Source organism: Euwallacea similis, chromosome 20 (genome assembly GCF_039881205.1).
Source record: "Euwallacea similis isolate ESF13 chromosome 20, ESF131.1, whole genome shotgun sequence".
Classification (NCBI taxonomy): Eukaryota; Metazoa; Arthropoda; class Insecta; order Coleoptera; family Curculionidae; genus Euwallacea; species Euwallacea similis.
Window position 1 is genome coordinate 1,497,561 of NC_089628.1, and position 20,214 is coordinate 1,517,774.

Here is a 20,214-nt window from a genome sequence, read left to right on the forward strand (position 1 = left end):
ATTTACATGTTAGTTATTACTTTATTTATCAATATTAAATTATAAATATAAATATCAGGATTCAGGTCATTGACAAATTAGTACTCAGTTTTAATGTTTTACGTCAACAGTTAAGGAAAGCTCAGTAATTTATCTACATAGTTGTCATTATCGACGGAGCTAAACTGTTCCCTTCAGAGCATAATGTCACTTGTCATCCATTTTTATAAATAGAAAATCAAAACAGTCTAAAAAATCCGGCATTTTTCCCTTATTTGCGGAAATTAATTTCTTTTTGTTCTAAAAATCGCCAATTTTAATAACTACGAAATGGACGCATTACTGCCGCATTTAGAGAAGATTAAAATTCCTTCTGAGCACGATAAAGTCTACAAAGACGAGTGCGTGTATTCATTCGATAACCCGGTAAGTAGAGGTCCAGGTAGGGATGCAGTAAAAATTGTTGAAAGACGCTTCTTTGGTAATTTTTACCAATATTCTTAGTTGCTTTGAGCTCTTGAGATTAATTTCTATTGCGTTTGAAACATCGGAAATATGTATTAAATTAATTCATATGCTTAATGTTTTATGATAAATGATAAAACACTTATTTGACATTTTAAATTTATAGTTCACCATTTACTGTAAAGTATTTTTTTCCGATAATCCACTAATTATTTATTTTGAATGTGTTCTATTTTGTTATTAACATTTCCAAACACCGAGCAACACTAAATTCATTTTTTTTTTCAGGAGACGGAAACTGGTTTGTATGTAAGTCTGACAAGTTTCATTGGCCTAGGAAGAGAATATGTTGATTACTACTCTCAGAAAACTAAAGAATATGTGTATTTACACATCCGCAGAGAAAGACATGAGGTATATATTAAATTACCTATAAGTAGGTATTTAATTAAAGGCAAACCAGGTAGCTGATATTTGAACATCAACTTGAATTTATGATGTAGGTTTCATCCCCACCACAGGGAGATGGGCCTGAAAAGAAAATCACCCGTCTGGCCATTGGAGTAGAAGGTGGTTTTGACTCCGAATTGGGCAAGAAGAAATTTGAGTTCCAAGAAATTTACAAAATTGTTGTGCTTCCCAGTTATACAAGTTTTGATTGGCCCAATGAGAGCTTACCAGAAATTGTAAGATTAGAGACCAATTTATTTATTATTAACTTAAAAATACATAATTTATTTTGAAGATTCAATTAGCAGTTCAAACTCTTCTTGAACTGCCCTCAGCCACCAAATTAGCAGAATTAGAGGCTTTAAGTGGGACTTGGGATGGAGAAGCGAGACAGGTTTCAAAATATGCACAAAATTTAGTACAGCTTGATAATGGAAAGAAAATTCCCCCCACAGGTAGGTATTTTTGATAGAGTTAAGATATTTAAAACTAATTTTTATTATTATTGAAAACTTAGGCTGGCAGTGTGAGAGGTGTGACAAAACTGAAAACTTATGGCTGAATCTAACTGATGGTTCAGTATTATGTGGTAGGAAGTTTTTTGATGGCTCTGGAGGAAATAATCATGCTCTAGAGCATTTTTGTGAAACCAGCCATCCTCTGGCTGTAAAACTAGGTATATAGTCTTGACTTATATATGATACTTTTACCATTTTTTAACATTTAACAGGAACAATTACAAAAGAAGGAAAAGCCGACGTTTTCAGCTATGCCGAAGACGACATGGTCGAAGACCCATTGTTAGCTCAACATTTACAACATTGGGGTAAACAGTAAAATGCTTTAATTAACACAAATAACGTTGATCTTTTAGGCATAAACGTATCACTGATGGAAAAAACTGAGAAGTCCATGGTAGAACTGGAATTAGAATTAAACCAAAAAAACAATGAATGGTCCACTTTATGCGAGAGTGAAGGAAAACTTAAACCAATCTGTGGTCCTGCTTATACGGGGATGCAAAACATGGGAAATTCTTGTTATTTGAATAGTGTGATGCAGGTTTTGTTTAGGTGATAGCTGATAGTTTTTGTAAGTTGATGATTTTAACAGTTATTGTAGTATACCAGATTTTATTCGACGGTATTATGACGGAAGTGCAGAAATTTTTAAACAGCCAACCAATACTCCAGCTGAAGACTTTAACATACAAATGTAAGTACATGGGCTTGCTGTGATATTTTGTTTACTACAAATATCTGGTAGAATTTTTATATAAGTTGAATTTATAATTACAGATTTTCTAAGCACAAAGTACCCAATTAATTATTACCAAATCCTAATGTTGCTCTCTTTAAAGATTTTAGACTGATGTTAATTTCCATTTTGAAAATAATTTCAGGGCAAAATTAGCTGTGGGCCTTCTTTCTGGTAAATATTCAGTTCCCCCACCTCCTGGCTCTCCGGTAGACGCCGATCCTCTCGGCATAACTCCACGTATGTTTAAAACTCTGGTTGGAAAAGGCCATCCTGAGTTTTCCACTAAAAAACAACAGGTTAAAACCCTTCAATAATAACCTTATAGCTTTTCATAACTATCCATAACATTCAAGGATGTTCAAGAATTTTTGCTACACATGCTTACGCTGCTTGAAAGGCACAACAAAAACCAGGTAGATCCTGGGAAATGTTTCAAATTCGAGGTAGAAGAAAGATTCCAGTGCGGCCAGAGTAAGAAAGTGAAGTATCTAACCAGAAGTGATGTGTGTTTGGGCTTGAATATTCCCATGGATGCCGCTAGTAATAAAAAAGAGGTTGTATATAGTTTGAACGCTCGGTATAGGAAACAATATTAATTTTTGTAGGTAGCAGCATATGAAGCACGTAAACAAGAGGCCAAGGCCCAAGGCAAGAAATTAGATCCTGACTCGATAGTGCGCCCCAAAATTAGTTTTTCCTCTTGCCTGAAGTCGTTTAATCAGTCAGAGGTCATCAACAACTTTTTCAGTTCGGCCGTCAACGGCAATGTAACTGCCAGAAAGTAAATTATTTCAAATAAGGTTGTCAAATGAATAATTGCAATGCTGATTTTGCTAATAGAACGACAAGACTAACCTCGTTTCCTGACTATCTGGTGATCCAGCTTAAGAAATTTACTTTGAGGGAGGATTGGGTTCCCATAAAGTTGGACGTTTTAGTGGAGATGCCCGATGTGATTGATATTTCAGTACTTAGAGGCTCTGGTTTACAACCAGGCGAGGAATTGCTACCTGAATTAGAATCTAGACCTCCCACTCCTCAGTTTGATGAATCTGTACTGTTACAATTACAAGATATGGGTAAGCGAAACAGTAGCTCACATCGGTTTCCGTATTAGGGCGTATTTTTAGGTTTTCCATTGCAATCTTGCAAAAGAGCCCTGTATCAAACAGGAAATTCGGGTGCAGAGGCGGCCACTGCCTGGATAATGGAACATATTGGAGATCCGGATTTTTCAGACCCATTTATTCCACCAGGTAGGTCATAGTTCCTTTATTTCAATACAAGAAATTATTTCCTGCTTCTGAGATGCCAAATTTACCAACCCTTTTATATATTTAACTCTACAGGAACTCAGTCTACTGTCGAAGCTTTCGAACCCAATAGTGAAGCCCTAGAGACTATCATTACCATGGGTTTCAGCCGGGAACAGGCCACTAAAGCTCTAAAGAAGACTGAGAATTCTTTAGAACGCGCTATGGACTGGATCTTTTCGCACAGCGAAGATATGGATGATGAAGAAGTCACGGATGACCAACAGAGTACTGGTTCAAAACAATCCAAATTCACAGACGGACGAGGAAGTATGTTAAGATGAAGTAGTATAGATGAAATGAAGGAATAATAACAAATATTTGTTCCAGACTATAAGTTGATAGCTTTTATATCTCACATGGGAACTGCTACGATGGTAGGTCATTACGTGGCCCATATTCTGAAGGACGGACAATGGGTCATCTTTAACGATAGCAAAGTGGCTCTTTCAGAGAATCCTCCTAAAGAACTCGGGTATTTGTACTTTTATGAAAGAATATAAATTATTATTAGAATAATGTTAGTGTAATTATTGTTATTGTTAGTTAATTTTGCATTTGCTGGTTATTCGAACTAGCTCGAAACGTAGGCAACAAAATAAGCGTAAAATATTCCAGTAACAGGTTCGGTAAAAATTTCCAAATTTTTTACAGCGGGGGTTAGTTATGAGCTGATTGGTATTTTTATATTTAAACGTAGCCTTTGAGTTCAAATTACCAGCAACTTTGCTTACATACCTACAACAATACATTGGTTATTTGATTGTTTCTGCCTTTTTCAGTGTCTATTGTAAATTGCTTAGCTCAGAAGTAACTATGTAATTGAAGTAATTTTCTAAAATACAAGTTTTGATACCTTCCGTTGCCAAATATGAGTATATGTAATGTTGACAAAGATATAATTGAGTATCAAAAGTAGAAGCAGATATTCACCAAAACTCTTAACTATGTATTTAGCTGTTTTGTCAAGATTCCACATATTCGACTGATGAACTACCAGTGATTTATTTTCTCAACCATCAGCAAAGAAACAACTCTCAAGCCCGGAGTAATAAGTTCATTTATTACTTTTATTTAATTTTCTCATCACTCTTTTGGAAACGCAAATCCCTTGGTTGTTTTTACAGTAAGCAGGATCACACCAACATTGGTTCTTCAAAGCTTTTGAGCAATCGGTCAACGTATGGTATGTTGCACAGTTATTACTACATTCGTTCCCAAATCTGGAAATTTCGTGATTGCCGGAGTTGCAAGGGCATTCTGGCAGTATCATACACAAGTTTCTAGTTTCGTCCAAGTAGAAGTTTTGCTTGCAGTAGCAGGCAAGAAGAAGGATTGGCTTTCCGAAGCAAAATCCTGAGTGGAACGCTTTTAGGGTTAATTTTTTTTATTAACTTAGTTTTTACCTGGATTTTCTGTTATAGAAGGTTTTCTGCAAGTAGCAACACAGCTGGCATTATCATACCTATACTCCGCATTAAGATCTCTGCAGTAGCTTGCTTCATCCATAGGCTCACTCACTGAAATCACTCCTAAATTATTTCCCAGACTATCACCCATTCCAGCAAGTACAACCGAGACCACAACTGTTACCCCGAAGCTTGGCATTTGTATGACAACGTAACTGATGCAATAAAAGCTGTTTTATAGTATATTATTTGAGCAGCTACAATTGACTTATTAGCGGTATTGCAAGGGTATATACACCGCTACCGACGTTTGATAAGTGAATAAATTAGTTTTCTTTCAATTAAAGCAAAGATATACATCAAGGTTTATTGTTTGTGCGTGGTCAGCGTCAATTCACCTTCAGTATGAAGACGATTGAGGTGGTAACCCAACTCGATGAATTGTATAAGAACTGAGTCGCAAATTGATTAAACTAGGTATTGTCTTTTTATCCTACAAGGTTGCACTCGTTTCAGGATGGTGGATGCGCTTTTAAGAACGTTCTTAAGATGCAGCTAAATTGAATTCGAACGGTGAAGAGGGAAAATGGTAAGTAAAAGCCATAAATGTTTGGTTTGCTTTCTTAACTTAGATTTTAAGAAGTGTAAGGACCATTGAGTGCAAATTCAGGCAAAGCAGCCTGAAAAATGGTGAATGCGCAACAGCATCTTTCGGATTTCTTTTATAAACAAACCGAATTTGTTATTGTAGGTGTTTGATATTATCGTTCATTGTTCCGTGTTAATTTGTTAACGCAAAATAAACCCCATAAATATCCATAGATCACCCTTGACCATTTGGAGTAATAAAGATAGTGCATTCGCCTTGAACTAACGCAGTAATAGTTTATATTTAATTACGTTTGTTTCGGGTTCGTGAACTCTTTAAATTCGCTTAATTTTTTGTCGCCTATGAATACATTAATAAAGCTAATTGGTCGAGAAATAGGCGTTCAAAATCCTCTAGTAATAATTATAACAATTACAGACGGCTATTAATTAGTTTTAATAGATTAGGGCACAAAAAAGATTTTAATGTAAGACAAAATGGGATCATTCTGTGAGTGAGATGAACAAAGGTTTATCTCTAATATTCACGTTTTGGAAAAAGGGAAATTTTGTACTGCATCGAGATCAGTACCTCCCCGTGCTGCGGTCTAACTGCTAATGAGGTCAATCGCTCTTCTGTCAAATGTTGTCATTCTATAGCTTGGTCAATATAGGAAGCTTCACAACATAGAAGAAATGGACTGGAAAAATTCAATTACGGCAGTACCTTTTTAACTTTCGACTTCATTTGTGCTCATATAAAGTAAAATTGGCAACGGTATTTTTTTACTCACCCCCACTTTAAATGAACGAACATTCTTTTACAAAACTCAGACATTTATTATTGAATTAAACTTTACAACCACTATTCTACGCATACTTTGATTTCGCATAATCCTGCCTCTACAAAGGTACGTTTTTATGTGGACCCAGTAAGTCTAAAATTAATCTATATGTATCAACACTTGCTTCGAAATTTACCAAGTATCAGTTCATCTTCCATGCAAATTAGCTTCTTCATAAAGTCATTGGAATTCTTAAAATTTATTGCTTAATTGGGTACGTGTGCTAAACCAGGAATTGAGATGGTAGGCATTTAAGCGCCTATATGAAGAGGTGATCTGTAAATTGCAGTTTTTATTAGCCTTATAGAAGTCGTTAAAATATTATATCCTACACCAAGTCAAAATGGTCAATTTCCTCAAAAACTGTGGTTTATAGATCGTCTCCAATGCAGACACATATTCGTAGGGTTGGATTTAAGATACAGACTGAGAAGACGAGATGCAAAGTTTGTTGGAGGTTCTGTATTATCTAACTCTATTCAAAAGATCCAAAAATTTCCCTTTGAATAGCTGCAATTCCTGTCCATCTGAACACTTTTTGAGCACCTTTTAAAACTCAACTTCAACTAAAAATACCTATAGAGTGACCCAAACACACAAGTCCAACATAAGAGTTTTGCCTTGTTGATTGTTTTTCTCAAACGTGAATTCCAGCTTAGCGTCTCATCCAGAGTTACTTCTAAACGTCTCTCCTCTGCCACAAATTGAATGATCTCTCCTAGAAGAGATGATGGAGCTTTTCTTGGTCTTGTAAAGGAGACTATCACTGTTTTGTGATTGGGGTCGCAGACATACGCGCTTCCAGGCACCATTCATAATCGTGAATTTCCAGAAGCAAAACTGACATGTGGTTTTCGTGATGTCTAGAATAAGGATGATCCGGTGGTCGGTATAGACCTGAACATCCGCCCCCCGCAATTCAATAATTACCAGCAAGTAATCTACCGGTATTATCCACAGCAATAGTCAGGGAGAGCAACATTAAATATTCCTTCAATGTCCTGTCAATTATTCCTATCGCAATGCTCCGTTGTTAAAGCCCCTGTGAGATCTTTCCTAGGCGAATATAGCGTTCTTTGAGAAACTGCGATAATTTTCAGGTTACATATCTATACAGGGCGATTCCGAATTATGGAATTAAACTTCTAGGGATCATTTAGTGCAATAATAGAAAACATTTGAGTATAAAAACCTATGCTCGGAAATGTCTGTCTAAGGCCTTATGATGCTTTAAGAGAGCTATATGCAATATTGTATTTTATCGAATTTTAGCACGTTTTATTTTAATTCATTTGTACAAAATAGCACTACAGTGATTGTTCAAAATGTGCTTGGATTTTATGTTCAGTAATTGGATCGTCAGTTCGAATAACATTGGATCGGCCAAAACGATCCAGTTTCATGGACCCCTAAGTCAACTGATCTAACACCTTTAGACTTCTTTCTGTGGGGACATGTAAAAACTCTGGTTTATAAAACACCAATGGAAATGAGGCAACACCTAATTACACGAATTACTACGGTATTTGGAGCTGTTCAAAACGATTATCAAGTTTTTAGCCAAATCCGCAAAAACCGTGTACGTCGTTCAAACAGGTGCGTTCAAGTTCAATGATGACGTTTTAAGCAATAACTGTAGTATTGCTATTTTCTACAAACAAATTAAAATTAAATATACTAAAACTCATTAAAACTCATTTTTGCACATAACTGTCTTAAGGCATCATAAGGCTATAGCGACTTAGGGAGGCATTTTCGGGCATGATTTCATATACTCAAATGTCTTATAGAAGACATTACACAATAGTGTTGCACTAAATAATCCCTAGGAGTTTAGTCTCATAGTTATGAATCACCTTGTAAATTACTGAAGCCTTGGCATTGTTAAGTGGGTCATTCTCTCATATCGTCCCCCTTCAATTCATAATAATTAATATCATTTCAATCTAAATATACCTAATACATATCTGCTTTTTATATTTTGACTTCTTAAAAATCTACTGTTAGAGTAATATAATATTCCACAGCCACGATAACGTTCTAGTTATAAAGAGTACAGATTTATAATATAGGTACCCTATTTCGCTTAAGATGCATCACATGACAGCCCTGAACTAGGTATTTAACCCAGCCAACAGCCCAATATTATCTTATATTATACCCCCTGTATCTAATCCTCAATTAAGTTTCTAACAGTATATTTAACCACGCTGAAAAATACTAATGAGTTAGGTGGCACCATTTTACCTACTTATATAAAAGCATTCTTCACAGCAAAGAAAGAACCACAGACTTTCTGTTTATTCAGACTTTCAGAACTTCAGTTTGTATATCATCAGTTCTATCGTTCACGCTTCCTTTGAGCACAGCATATTCAGGTACCCAACATTAGCTCAGAACCTCCCTCAAAGAACGAGGGTTGCTGTGGTTGACAACCGCCGCCCACATGACTCTAATCTCGTTTTCCTTGAGGTCATACCGTCCGGATAAAAATGGCTTTTCTGGAAACACCCCTTTCTTCACTAACAGCGCTTGATCCCCTTTGGAAATGATTGTGGCGCTGCTGTCTGTGTGGGTGATGTTGTTTCTTGCCGCCAAAATCCCTGTTACATATACGTCGTCTATCCAGAACGCTTCTGAGCTGTTCTGAGCCGAATGGTAGAGCTTGAAGACCACGTCGGGGCTGTACAAGATGAGCCAGCCGGGACAGTAGGCGGGGTATGTACGGAATGGGTATTCTTCGAAAGCCACCCTCCACTTAGATCTGTAGGTTCTGAGCACTTTGGATGACTTCACCACGCGGCAAAACAGCAGATTGCTGGTTCCATGTGAGGAGAGATCAACGAACAAAAAATGCTTAAGCAGGGGCATATTCACCAAAACATCGTCGTCAGTTTTGAGCACGTACCTTGCTTGGGGGCAATGATAGATTGCATATTTCAAGGTAGTTATGTGCTTCAAAGACAAGTTCCTGTAAACATCTACGAAACTCCCCATAACCAGGTCATGGTGCTCTCGATTTTCTTTCTCTACATCCTCTAGAATAACCTTCGAAGCAGATCGCCCCATGATAAAAAACAACCTCACCTCTTCGCTGTTGTTATTCCCCCAGCTCTCCCGTATAACTTTCCTCTTGAGAAAATTCCTGGGGGCGGAATGCACGAGCACTAGCAACAAAGTACCCTCATTGCACCCCAAGCTCAACATGTCAAAACTGAAGCTGTAATTCACCAGGAGCTTGTAATCATTTGGTGCAAGCAGTTGCAGGGGATGTGAATAGTTGTAGAACTCTGAATGGATGATGTAGGAAGGCCTGGTACTGCTCCCCGCTGGTAGGGATCGAAGAGGTTCCAGGGTGCAGATGATGAACCACAGGATGACGATGAGCAAAAACACTGCTAGAAAGAAGCTGCACTGCCATAGCAGTCGTTTCTCTTTCATAGTCGGTGAAGGGGTGATGGTTTTACATTATTCTGGTGATGTCTGGAAAAGAGCAAAAAGGGGTGAGGGATGGCTTAGGGGTTAACAATTGTATGACTGTCTCTTTCGATAAAAAATTAATGCGATATGATCGATATCTTGCAGCTGAAATATATGATTTACTTCGACGTTAATGTCGTTTGGAACAACAAATTCCCTAGAAAACTCAGTAATAACTGAAATAGAACGGTTTTCCCTTAGTAATAAAATTATGCGACCCAATTATAGTAAAAGCCAGTAATAATTTATTAATATAAATAAAGTGGAGTGGGTGGGTCTGGCAGTCCCTGTCACCGCTTTAATACCATGCTGGTCGTATGTTAAAGCACATTAAAATCATGTAATAACGGATGATCATTAAAAAAATTCGCAGTAGGACCCTAAAACGTAGGGCCTTGATTAAGCCACTTGTTAATTACCATCAAACACTGACTCACAACAGATGAATAGATTAATTATCCGAGACGTGCCTCTACTGTTCAAAGTCGAAGTGAGATTTTTTTACTGCTCACCCTATAGCATATGCAGAGCCGGCCTTAGCAAGCCTGATGTCTTGGGCGAAATTTTTAATTACCGCCCCCCTATCACCAAAGAAAACTACCGACCAGGAAAGTCCTCCGCCCTTCCAGGCCGTTGCTCAACCATTGCCCCTCTGAACCCTTAGATTCGAGAACCAATCTAGATACAGAATATGTTTTAGGCACAAGCAACAGGTTAGTTCGGATCATTTTAAACAATTTTGCGTTTTATATATGCTAATTTTATAATTAGCCCCAATCGAGGACCTAAGCTGACAAGAGTCCGGCATGGTTGAAAGCAGACTTTCAACCGCTAGACTTGCCAAGCCCGGCCCTGGTTGTTTCTTACAACGAAAGATTCTTCTTACACTTTCGTTTAGCTGAAATCTTTATTATAGGGGATTTTCAGATTCGCGCTACATATCGGAGTTCGTCCAGAAGTTTCAGGGGCGTGACCACGGGGCACGCCAGACATGGAGTTTCGCCCAAAGAGACTAACGCCCAGTGGATTTTTCGAATGTTCATAATTGTTTCGTTAGAGAGCAACTGAAAATACAACTTTTCCGTCCCTTGACAATTCTTCGGATCTCGCGTCGTTTTCGAGAAATTCAATTTCAGAATACGTTTTTAACACGCAAAAACTTTACATAAATTTAACCGATGGAATAAGTCTTACGGTTTTCGAGATCTTAACGAGGAACTGCTTATTGAAACGGCCCCCCGTAGGAGGCGTGCTACAGATTTTCTTGCTTTGCGGTGGCAGGAGCCCGAGCAAGAAAGTCTTTTGCATTCTGCTGCGTATAAAGCTCACCGTTTTAGATTCACGAAATATCGTTAAAACTGGCAGGGATTCAGGTCGTTAATTTTGATGCTATAAACACACTAACACATTGCTCGAAATGTTATTGCAAAAATTTGGTGGGTATATTTCAGTGAATACACACATTTCGGTTAGTCGGTTAAGAGACAAACGACTCTTGCACTCCCTCATATTCTCATAGATCCTGTCGCATTATTACCTGTTCACTGAAACCCTTTTGTAAGTCACGACGGAATACAACGAAATGAAAGCATTCAGCTCTGTGTTATTCATGGAAGTTTACACTTTTCTTCCGGCTGACGATTGAGGCTAACCGGCTATCCTCAATTTAAAAATATAAACATATAGCGTAAAGAAACCACCCTCGCACCGGCACTGTCGGGGTCCAACTGTGGACTGACCTCACGGACGAATTCTTTGTATATTTGCTGAGATGGGATTTTATCGATTGAGAGTCATCGAGTTCGCAGAGGTTGGAAGTCGCGTTTCAGTGGAAACGTAAATAAATTTACCTGATTGCACCAGTTTCGCTTTTATGTTGTCTCGCAGGAACGCCTCACGGGCAAGTAGTCGTTGCGAGAGCGGTGGAATTGGACACTATTCTCGGTTAAAACGAATTTTTGCCCTTTACTGAGGACTCGGACGAGAACCCTTATTAACGTTTCCGTGACAAATCTGGCTTTAAAAAAATATTTAAACGGGAAAAACCGCAGAAAAACTAAATCAGATACCAGAGGTGGTGAGGTGTCTGCAACAAATACTTTAATATTTAAAACGCAAATCACTAATCAGAAATTCATGGAAAGTCACAATGGACGTGATATAGTTGTTTACCATTCTAATTACATAATTACTTCATAAATATGCATGAAGCAGAGTACACTTGGCTAAATAGCGATAAAAGCAGTGCGAATAAACATAGGAAATGATTTTGATTTCTCTTGCTCCGAAATAATCCAACTCTTATTGCTTCGATAAGTTTCATCCCCCATGCGTCAGCTAGAATGCGCCTTTCGCATTAGCCCTGGCGTCAATGTACGTATATTCGCATATACGCAATTTACGAAGGTAAACAGTACTTAATTACCCAAAATAGCTCTCTTATGTAATAAAAAATATTGAAAAATGTGCTTTAAAAGGTGTATAAATAGCAGGTAAACTTACCGTTTGCAATTTTTTCACGAAAACATTGGTATGCACCATACTAAGTATACAGGAGAGTAATGCAGATTTCAACTGTCAAAAGTTAGGACTGCCGGTTTTGAGTCTCAACTGAAAGGCATAATTCTCCTAAAATTGATAAATTGAGTATGAGATCAAAGGTCCCGAAAAATGACTTTTCCATTTCTCTAGCAAACGTTTTCCTTTTCGTAATATAAAATTAATTTACGTTATATGTCCACCCTATACATGCATTTTTTGCTATAACTAATTTTGTGAGCCAGTTTTATTATGTGAATATCGGTTCTTTTGTGTGGGATGAGGGGTAAAAGATGGTGGTTGGTTTCCTAATTCTGCCAATATTTCAGCCTATATTTAACCATCATCAGGACACAAAAATATATATAATTAAATGTTCTGCATCTCGAAGCTCTTTCGACTTATTTTTAATAACTATTTGACTCAATTATTGCACAAAGTCGTAAAGGATACGCATATGATTTTTGTTAATTAATCGCGTCACATTTGATAACTACATATTAAATTACTTGTTATCTCACTATTAATGAATAAAGTTCTCTGTTATAATAGTTGTTAATAAATTAATTTTTCGTTACTTTTAGGTACCTAAGTATTTACTAATTTTCTGCTCTATAAACTTGTACAAAATTGTATCTACAATATCTACAGTAAATCGTATTTCATAAAGAGGGGCTGGGAGTCCCAAATACTGACATTTGAATACCTATACCTACTTTATTTCTAATAAATATAATGCTTTTAATATCCTTAAAGAGATATGCGTTTTGAAGCAAACTTACTTCCCATAAAATAACACTTTATGAACCCTTTTTTAAGAAATTTTAACTCACATTTTTGCATTCCACTTTAGCACAAATATTTTTCACCTTATCTTAACACACCACCTTCAGCAAAAATAAAAAAGGCTAAATTACCCTTTACCCCGCCAATTAAACCTCAGAAACTCTATCGCTTTCCTCTCTGTTAACCACCACAGTAACATTCCTGAACTCGTAATTCCTGCATCCCTCCTCAAAATCTTGATCCGTCAAACAGTATTCGGGAGGACTTTGGTTATTCTTGAACCCGTACAAATTACTCAGATAGTTTGATCTGTTGACTGGTTCAGTGATGCTGATCTGGGGCAGATCTTGACCAGCCTCTAGCTACAGCTATGCCTCAGGTTGCCCTAGATTGGTACTGGTGGATTCCTTGATGATGTGCGAGGTCTTGGACTTCTCGTTAAGGGAGTCGTAGAGAGGGTACTCACAGCAAAGAATGAATTTCAGAAATTGGGGCACTTCCACGTAGATGGAGGGAGGGATGGGGATTAGGGGGGAGGTGGAGGATTTGTAGTAGCGGTATTCCGAGTCACTGAAATAGGTGTCGATTAGTAAATATTATGAGTATATTTATTGAATTGTGGACAACGTCACGTTAAGCATTCACTTACTCTCGATACTTCTCATCAGAGCCCCGCTCCAATAAGGGAATTCCTGACATAAAGAGGATGATCAGACTAGTGAATAAAGGGGACATGATCGCCACCCATTCGATGCCCTCCAAGACGTTAAGAGCTATAACGAAGATGCCCCACCAAAGCACGATTTCTCCAAAATAGTTCGGATGGCGTGAGAGCCTCCAAAGACCTGCAATTTTCCCTGAAACTTCCTTTCGTGTGAATCAAAGGAATCTCACCATCATTACACCATTTTCCTTGGTTGTTCGGGTCCTGCCTGAAGGAGAACTTTTGCAAATCGGCGTATGTTTCAGCCAGAAAACCGACGATAAACAGGCAAGTTCCTGTAGAGTCCAAAGTGGTCATAGTCTTGGGCGCCAGAGGGATCGAGTGCCGGGGGGAATTGATTATGATGACTGGAAGGCTCACTACGTAAACCCATACGGCCTAAAATTTTTCAAATTGGAGTGTAAACTTGGTGAACCAAGAAATCCACCTGGAAGGTCCAAAATATGGCGAAACGAATGATGTTACTCTTGGCGTCTTCGAACTGCTTATCTCTGCCTATTTTGATAATTCTATAGAGAAGGTATCCGGACAGTCTCAAACCCCAGATGCAGACAAAGGTTGTTACCATTAGTTGTCTGCTATCATAGCTTTTCTAATGTTGAAAAATATAAATAAAAAACAAATTGCGCTTCGCCATTTTGTCCACAAAACATACCTTTGTTCCTCCTTGTCCTAAGAAAAAGGTAAGGAGCGCCAAAACCATGAAGTTAATGCCTCCGGCGAAGTCTGTGACTTTATCCCACTCGAAAATAGCAACTATGAGGAAGAAGACTATTTGCATGCTTACGGTTACTATAGCGCTTATGGCGAAGTGGTCTTGATCAAGGATGTGGACCACCATCGTGATTTTGTGCTCAGGAACCTCTGTAAAAACAGTGAATGGATGATCTTTATCACAACATAAAATCGATAATGAATGAGTGTTATCAAAAAGCAGAACGCAAGGCCAAGGTCGTTAGCAGAATCCCCAAGGATCAATATTGAGGTTGATTGCCGTTTGTGTTTGGTGTATAAAATACCATTAAAATGAGTTTCATTTATTGCAACGTCTTGCAGACATGTAATCCAAACATTTTGCTCTAAAAATATGCCATTTATAAACATATAAAACCTAAAAATAAACTAAAACTGGTGGTGCATATGCGAAGTACTTCAGAGCCAAATATCTTTTATCGGAAATTATACATAACGGATCATTTTCATGTCAACACGAAAGAGTTTTTTAACATATATGTTCTTACTTATGTCTACAATATCATCACATTTTGGCACAATAATAATACACGAAAATCGAAGCGTCGCGACGCCCTGCGCCCGTCTGCTCTACTGTGGAGACCTCTACTGAATTGAGATCTGAAATCTGGATTTTCAGCTGGAAATTTCAAGCATGGCATTAGTACAAAATGTCGCATGTCTAGGGGTTCTTTTATTGGGCAAGTTGGGTGTCTAGATATGTAAAGTGTTAAAATCCAGTCTGCTGCAATTATCCGACATATAGATCTTTGAAAAATCATAAAATGTATTACATATTTTTATTTGTCAACTTTATTAAATTGTCAAAAAAGGTCAAATTTTACTGTTGCTTATAGAGGGATTTCTGGGGAACGACGGTTTGCCACAAGTTTAACAAATATTTCCTATAAGTAAACTAATTTTCGCGCTTTCCATCGTGAAGCAAAATTTTAAATTTCGCGCTAAACTTCAGGAAACGATATACACATAAATGCAACAAAATTGTACGGTTGAAAAACGATTATATCCATTTTACTTTAACAAAGGATTAAACGAAGATAGAACCTCACTCTAGGTACATATGTCATTACTATGACATGCGCGATTTGGAATTTATTAATACTCAATGATTGTGACAGTTTCTGCAAAAAATAATGGTTTCATAAACATTTGGCTTTTAATGTTTAATCTTAATTATTTATTAATTTAATTGCAGCAGGTAATTACAGCGCTGTACATTCTTAGATGATGTCGAACTACTATAGGATGTCTCAACTGAAAAATCTCGTTTCTTTGAAAAGCTTCAAGGTGCCTATTTGTTAGGTTATGTCATTTAATGTTACCAAAAATATTTTAAAAATTTCAGAATTTTAACAAGCTAAATGAAACGCTGGGGAAGAAAATAGATATTGCTTGTAGTAGAGCTAACAAGCTGCATGAAAGCAATGGAAATATTGGAAAGATTAAGGTACAATTTCCTCTATATATACTTATTTCAATACTGAGCGTGCATTGAGTGCCCAGACAAATCAAGGAACCTTATGATTTTAGGAACTAAATAAATTGTTATCTAAAGGGCTCAGTAATGCAACTGCAACGTTTAGCACCACTGCCAACTTCAGTGGTCTTACAAATGTAAGAAAACCATTAAATTACCTTTAAAAATTGCCCTGTTATGAGTAGAAATAACTTTCCAGGGAACAGTTCAAAGTTGCAAAAGTAAACTGCAAGACAGTTGTAAACATTTGTACACTTTACCTGACACAATCAAGGAGAAGAAACAGCAATACAAAAGAAAAGTAAGCAAAAATACTATATTAAAATGTGGCCTAACAGAGAATTTTATTCTTTTTTTGCAGTATTTAAAATCACAACATATAAAAAAAGAAGCACAGAAGTTAAGTCTGTACTTGTCCAAAAAGCAAGTATATGCAAAGACTATGACATTTTCGGCTACAGGAATAAGTCTGCAGGGTGGTGATGGGACTTTAAAAGCAGGTAAGATTGGGAATGGATTTGTTTGATTCTGTTTATCTAATTATGATTTGTGTACATTTTTGTGGTTAAATTAGGACCTATATTTGCTTCTGTGTTGGATAAGGAGTTTCCTCCATATTCAGGAGCAGGTAGGATGAAAAATTGTTTTCGCAAATAATTTCTTAGTTTACTAATTATTAATATGCAGCTGGATCAAAAGTTGTTTCAAAATTAAGATCAATACCTTTAGAAAGTAACCCAGATTATTTTGTTGTTAAAACAGGGAAATATGGTAAGTTTCCATTTATATACAAGAAGCATCTACATTTACATGAAAATGTTCTTTTTGGCAGCTTTGGATGCAAGCAAAATAGGTAAAATAGATACAGGCTAGGCTCTTGTAAGAATAGAATTGTCTATACACTTACCTTAAACAATCATATCTCAAGAGTGAAAATTTTCTTTAAACTAAGTTCTGAGAATTTTCTTTTGCTGTTCTAGATACTCCAGATGCCATAATAGATTCAATACCTGAGCCTCCACCAATTCCAGATGCTGTAGCAGAGGCTCTAAGTAAACTTAATGAATTAGGGGAACCCACTTTCACTTCACTGGGTCTAGGAGGTTGGACTCCTATAGGGATGGTGCAGAATTGTATGGAATATTTACATGTTACTTTAGGAGTTGAGTGGTGGCTTGCCATTGTGATTGGTATTTAAAAGAAAGCTACTACTAAATGGTCACCATTTACAGATAAGGCATATTTTAGGTACTATTGTCATCAGAACAGTTCTCTTTCCTTTGGTAATATCAGCCCAAAGAAATGCGGCCAAAATGAACAATGTTTTGCCACAAATGCAAGCATTGCAACTGAAAATGACTGAGTCTAGGCAAACAGGTTGTATTGAAATATTGAGCTAAATATACTTATTAAAAAAAATGTTATTTAATAGGAGATGCTTTAAATACTGCTCGTTATTCTCAAGAGCTAATGCTTATGATGCGAGAGAAAGGAGTAAATCCTTTAAAAAATATGCTTGTTCCCTTGTTACAGGTAAAAACAATTATTGAACACTTTATTTTTGAAAGAACTTAATTTAAATCTATAGGCCCCAATATTCTTGTCATTCTTTATGGGATTACGCGAAATGGCAAATGTACCAGTGGAAAGTTTGCGTCATGGAGGTATTTTCTGGTTTCAAGACCTGACGCTACCTGACCAATACTTCTTATTGCCAGTGCTTACTAGCTTAACGCTTTGGATCACGATTGAGGTATTATATACATTTGATTGAGTTTCATATTTAATATGCTTTGTGTCTTATTTTAGATTGGAGCAGATACTGCCAAAGCGTCCACTCAATCAGCACACTTAATAAAATATGTCCTTCGAGCCTTGCCTATTGTAGTACTGCCCTTCACCATAAATTTCCCCGGAGTCATTTTATGTTATTGGGTGTCAAGTAACTTCATTTCCATGTTGCAAGTGTCGTTTTTGCGAATCCCTACAGTCAGGGATTACTTCAATATTGAACCATTGAAGCATTACACTCCTGACCAGCTACCAGTTAAAACGAAGGGATTTCGAGAGGGAGTGAAGGATTGTAAATTATTTTAAAGATCAAAGGGATTTTGTAGTTATTTTTGCTTGATTTTAGCCTGGACTAATATCAAAATAACCAGGGAGTTGGAAGACAGACGCAGGTTGGACGACATGCAATTTCGGCGGGCAGGAAAGGGCCCTATTCAGAAGACGTTTAAGTACGATCCCACAAAACAGACGAGTCCGAATAATCAGGTTCCGATAAGCGCTAAGAAGCGATAGTATATGTGATGTTGTCATAGTTTACAAGTAATAAAATGAGATGTTATTATTGAGATTATTATTTCAGCCAAAGGAAAAAAAACAACTGAGGGACGTAATACTATATGATACTAAAGTTACGAAGGACAGTTAAGACAAATAGTGGAAAAAACATTTTATTAGTAATGACACATTACAGGAGTGTCCTTTGCTTATACATAGTAAACACTGTACTAGATATATTATACCCCTGGTAAACAGTAATTAAATAAATAAAAATCAACCAAGGAACAGGCATAAGAAACAAATTGACATTGTTCAATATCTGCATAGAGTTATAGCCTAAAAACGTAATATACACATAGTAAATTGCGGCTGCAAGCCAAAATGCGTTGCCGAAAACCACTGCCAAAGCACTGGCATTGCTTAAAACTGACCCATAAAAGATTAACAATATGAAGTGCAGTAAAATTAATGGTGGGAAAAAAGCGTTTAAATGTATATCAAAGGCAAACCCCCACTCAACGTCTTGTGGAATATTTTTGGGCTTTAGAAATTTATTTGTAATGTACCACAAAGTGGTGGCAATAACTATGCCAATCCCTATACAGTCTATGAATATCTCCACTATTAAAAAAGTGAGAAACTGCAGGAAGCTGTACCCAAGGGCAACTGCAAATCCTATTGATGTAAAACACAAAGCTCCAGCGAAAAGAATCAGAAAGGCTGGGTCATCTCTGGCATATTGAGACTTAAAATTTTTTCTAGCTCTAAAAACTTTTGTTAGTTTCTGAGGGGCTGCTAAAAGGTAGAACATTTGCCATAATGCAAACTGAAAGTCCATTTGCTCAAACTTAAATAACCTCCTAAAATACCTCCTAATTTTATAGTAAGCTGAGTTAATATTGCTCCTTGAGGAGGTTGATATTAAAGGAGGATCCCTTCTAGACATTTTCAATAAATTTAACCCCTTCTTCTAGTCTCAATACACTGATTAATAACTTTTATTAAATGTGTGTTTTCTAATGCTGCAGCCACTCTTTCTTTATCTGCTAACTGCTTGTTAACTTGCCTCTCTGCGTTGTGAGTTCCAGGAGTGACTTCAACCTGAACAAAAACTTCATCATGTTTTGAAATTTACCTGATATGATTCATTACCCTGACTTTGAATCTCGCTGGGAGACACCTCAGTAACTTTACTCTGATTGATAGTCCAATCAATGTAGCCATGCTACAATGAGGGATTGTTGGAGTAAAGTTAATGTCAATGGCATTTTTGCTATTGTTGATGGTGATTAAATCTTGTTGCACAACGTGGAGTTGTTCTAGGGTAAGCGGGTGTTCAGGGTCGTTAATGTTCCGTATAAGATCTGACATAGATAAAAATTTTTAATGGTGTTCGTTTTAGTTTAAAACGGGTTTTTATTATTACCAAATATTTCTCGCTGGTCAAACTCGTCTACAACAGAGTCATCGTATTCGTCTTGTATAGAGGTTCTATCGCTGGCTTTTACATACACTGAAGGAAATTGATTTTCCAATTCATCACCCAAAGGCATAACTCAGAAAAATGTCAGGAACTATTGAAAAAACTAATTAAAAACAAGTAGAATATTATGAAAACGGGCAATTAGTGATGATTGCTCAATATGTGTTATTGATATCATATGATCCATCTCATTGTCAATTTAAGCAAATATCAGGAGAGGAATTTCAATATACAAAGCAAGATTGTAAAAATTGTCTTAGAAATAGAGACAAAAGTCACTTCTTTTCATGACTCATAATAAAATGGAAATAAAGAAACAATGCTTTATGTCTCATTATTCTTTTTTATACGTCTTTAATTTATGATACTCTATAC

The 20,214-nt window shown here is 36.8% G+C and overlaps 6 protein-coding genes and 1 long non-coding RNA gene across 11 annotated transcripts; 2 read left to right on the forward strand and 5 right to left on the reverse strand.

Annotated features, from left to right (window-relative positions):
• The first annotated feature begins 200 nt into the window (after positions 1–200).
• Usp5 (ubiquitin specific protease 5) lies at positions 201–4,326 on the forward strand. The gene is made up of 15 exons (XM_066400021.1): positions 201–405; positions 733–858; positions 948–1,130; positions 1,190–1,349; positions 1,412–1,570; positions 1,625–1,720; positions 1,769–1,967; positions 2,017–2,109; positions 2,297–2,450; positions 2,508–2,708; positions 2,760–2,935; positions 2,995–3,233; positions 3,285–3,410; positions 3,504–3,737; positions 3,798–4,326. Exons 1-15 carry the CDS (start codon positions 310–312, stop codon positions 3,968–3,970), a joined length of 2,415 nt encoding a protein of 804 aa, XP_066256118.1. The 5' UTR covers positions 201–309; the 3' UTR covers positions 3,971–4,326.
• A 193-nt stretch (positions 4,327–4,519) lies between these two features.
• Positions 4,520–5,215, reverse strand: LOC136415451 (uncharacterized). The gene is made up of 2 exons (XR_010752613.1): positions 4,874–5,215; positions 4,520–4,823 (listed from the first exon to the last, which is right to left on the reverse strand). It is a non-coding gene; the product is annotated as an uncharacterized lncRNA (long non-coding RNA).
• A 1,065-nt stretch (positions 5,216–6,280) lies between these two features.
• Positions 6,281–11,769, reverse strand: LOC136415533 (lactosylceramide 1,3-N-acetyl-beta-D-glucosaminyltransferase A). Of its 5 annotated transcripts, none has more exons than XR_010752619.1 (3): positions 11,327–11,601; positions 8,166–9,792; positions 6,281–7,393 (listed from the first exon to the last, which is right to left on the reverse strand). XR_010752619.1 is itself a non-coding variant. In XM_066400142.1 (2 exons), the coding sequence occupies exon 2, from the start codon at positions 9,748–9,750 to the stop codon at positions 8,698–8,700; it is 1,053 nt and encodes a 350-aa protein (XP_066256239.1). In that variant the 5' UTR covers positions 9,751–9,792; positions 11,640–11,769; the 3' UTR covers positions 6,281–8,697. The 5 variants fall into 5 exon arrangements, 2 of the variants coding, with proteins under 2 accessions (XP_066256239.1, XP_066256238.1); XR_010752618.1 differs by having other exon boundaries at positions 6,281–7,172; positions 7,240–9,792; XR_010752617.1 differs by having other exon boundaries at positions 6,281–6,585; positions 6,642–9,792.
• A 1,004-nt stretch (positions 11,770–12,773) lies between these two features.
• LOC136415605 (uncharacterized) lies at positions 12,774–14,950 on the reverse strand. The gene is made up of 5 exons (XM_066400258.1): positions 14,493–14,950; positions 14,265–14,429; positions 14,008–14,215; positions 13,763–13,958; positions 12,774–13,683 (listed from the first exon to the last, which is right to left on the reverse strand). Exons 1-5 carry the CDS (start codon positions 14,676–14,678, stop codon positions 13,482–13,484), a joined length of 957 nt encoding a protein of 318 aa, XP_066256355.1. The 5' UTR covers positions 14,679–14,950; the 3' UTR covers positions 12,774–13,481.
• A 775-nt stretch (positions 14,951–15,725) lies between these two features.
• Positions 15,726–18,420, forward strand: OXA1L (OXA1L mitochondrial inner membrane protein). Its single transcript, XM_066399996.1, has 11 exons — positions 15,726–15,877; positions 15,936–16,037; positions 16,121–16,204; positions 16,267–16,368; positions 16,429–16,567; positions 17,048–17,257; positions 17,316–17,444; positions 17,500–17,600; positions 17,656–17,820; positions 17,877–18,150; positions 18,205–18,420. The coding sequence occupies exons 1-11, from the start codon at positions 15,815–15,817 to the stop codon at positions 18,369–18,371; spliced, it is 1,536 nt and encodes a 511-aa protein (XP_066256093.1). The 5' UTR covers positions 15,726–15,814; the 3' UTR covers positions 18,372–18,420.
• Positions 18,421–18,510: 90 nt separating this feature from the next.
• Unc50 (Unc50 RNA binding protein) lies at positions 18,511–19,302 on the reverse strand. Its single transcript, XM_066399997.1, has one exon. The coding sequence runs from the start codon at positions 19,300–19,302 to the stop codon at positions 18,544–18,546; it is 759 nt and encodes a 252-aa protein (XP_066256094.1). The 3' UTR covers positions 18,511–18,543.
• Positions 19,303–19,313: 11 nt separating this feature from the next.
• On the reverse strand, positions 19,314–19,978 carry galla-2 (MIP18 family protein galla-2). The gene is made up of 3 exons (XM_066399998.1): positions 19,783–19,978; positions 19,509–19,720; positions 19,314–19,457 (listed from the first exon to the last, which is right to left on the reverse strand). The coding sequence occupies exons 1-3, from the start codon at positions 19,907–19,909 to the stop codon at positions 19,314–19,316; spliced, it is 483 nt and encodes a 160-aa protein (XP_066256095.1). The 5' UTR covers positions 19,910–19,978.
• Positions 19,979–20,214: the final 236 nt, after the last annotated feature.

What these genes read in the sequence shown, in the direction of transcription:
- galla-2 (XM_066399998.1), bottom strand. Translation starts at nt 19,909, where the DNA reads ATGCCTTTGGGTGATGAATTGGAAAATCAATTTCCTTCAGTGTATGTA. An exon ending in TGACCAGCGAGAAATATTTG is followed by an intron (nt 19,721 to 19,782) that starts GTAATAATAAAA and finishes TATCTATGTCAG; the next exon opens with ATCTTATACGGAACATTAAC. An exon ending in CAGCGAGATTCAAAGTCAGG is followed by an intron (nt 19,458 to 19,508) that starts GTAATGAATCAT and finishes GTTTTTGTTCAG; the next exon opens with GTTGAAGTCACTCCTGGAAC.
- OXA1L (XM_066399996.1), top strand. Translation starts at nt 15,815, where the DNA reads ATGATGTCGAACTACTATAGGATGTCTCAACTGAAAAATCTCGTTTCT. An exon ending in AACAGCAATACAAAAGAAAA is followed by an intron (nt 16,369 to 16,428) that starts GTAAGCAAAAAT and finishes CTTTTTTTGCAG; the next exon opens with TATTTAAAATCACAACATAT. An exon ending in TCGAGAGGGAGTGAAGGATT is followed by an intron (nt 18,151 to 18,204) that starts GTAAATTATTTT and finishes GCTTGATTTTAG; the next exon opens with CCTGGACTAATATCAAAATA.
- Usp5 (XM_066400021.1), top strand. Translation starts at nt 310, where the DNA reads ATGGACGCATTACTGCCGCATTTAGAGAAGATTAAAATTCCTTCTGAG. An exon ending in TGTATTCATTCGATAACCCG is followed by an intron (nt 406 to 732) that starts GTAAGTAGAGGT and finishes TTTTTTTTTCAG; the next exon opens with GAGACGGAAACTGGTTTGTA. An exon ending in ATTCACAGACGGACGAGGAA is followed by an intron (nt 3,738 to 3,797) that starts GTATGTTAAGAT and finishes TATTTGTTCCAG; the next exon opens with ACTATAAGTTGATAGCTTTT.
- LOC136415533 (XM_066400142.1), bottom strand. Translation starts at nt 9,750, where the DNA reads ATGAAAGAGAAACGACTGCTATGGCAGTGCAGCTTCTTTCTAGCAGTG.
- Unc50 (XM_066399997.1), bottom strand. Translation starts at nt 19,302, where the DNA reads ATGTCTAGAAGGGATCCTCCTTTAATATCAACCTCCTCAAGGAGCAAT.
- LOC136415605 (XM_066400258.1), bottom strand. Translation starts at nt 14,678, where the DNA reads ATGGTGGTCCACATCCTTGATCAAGACCACTTCGCCATAAGCGCTATA. An exon ending in TAGGACAAGGAGGAACAAAG is followed by an intron (nt 14,430 to 14,492) that starts GTATGTTTTGTG and finishes TTTCAACATTAG; the next exon opens with AAAAGCTATGATAGCAGACA. An exon ending in CCATATTTTGGACCTTCCAG is followed by an intron (nt 14,216 to 14,264) that starts GTGGATTTCTTG and finishes GAAAAATTTTAG; the next exon opens with GCCGTATGGGTTTACGTAGT.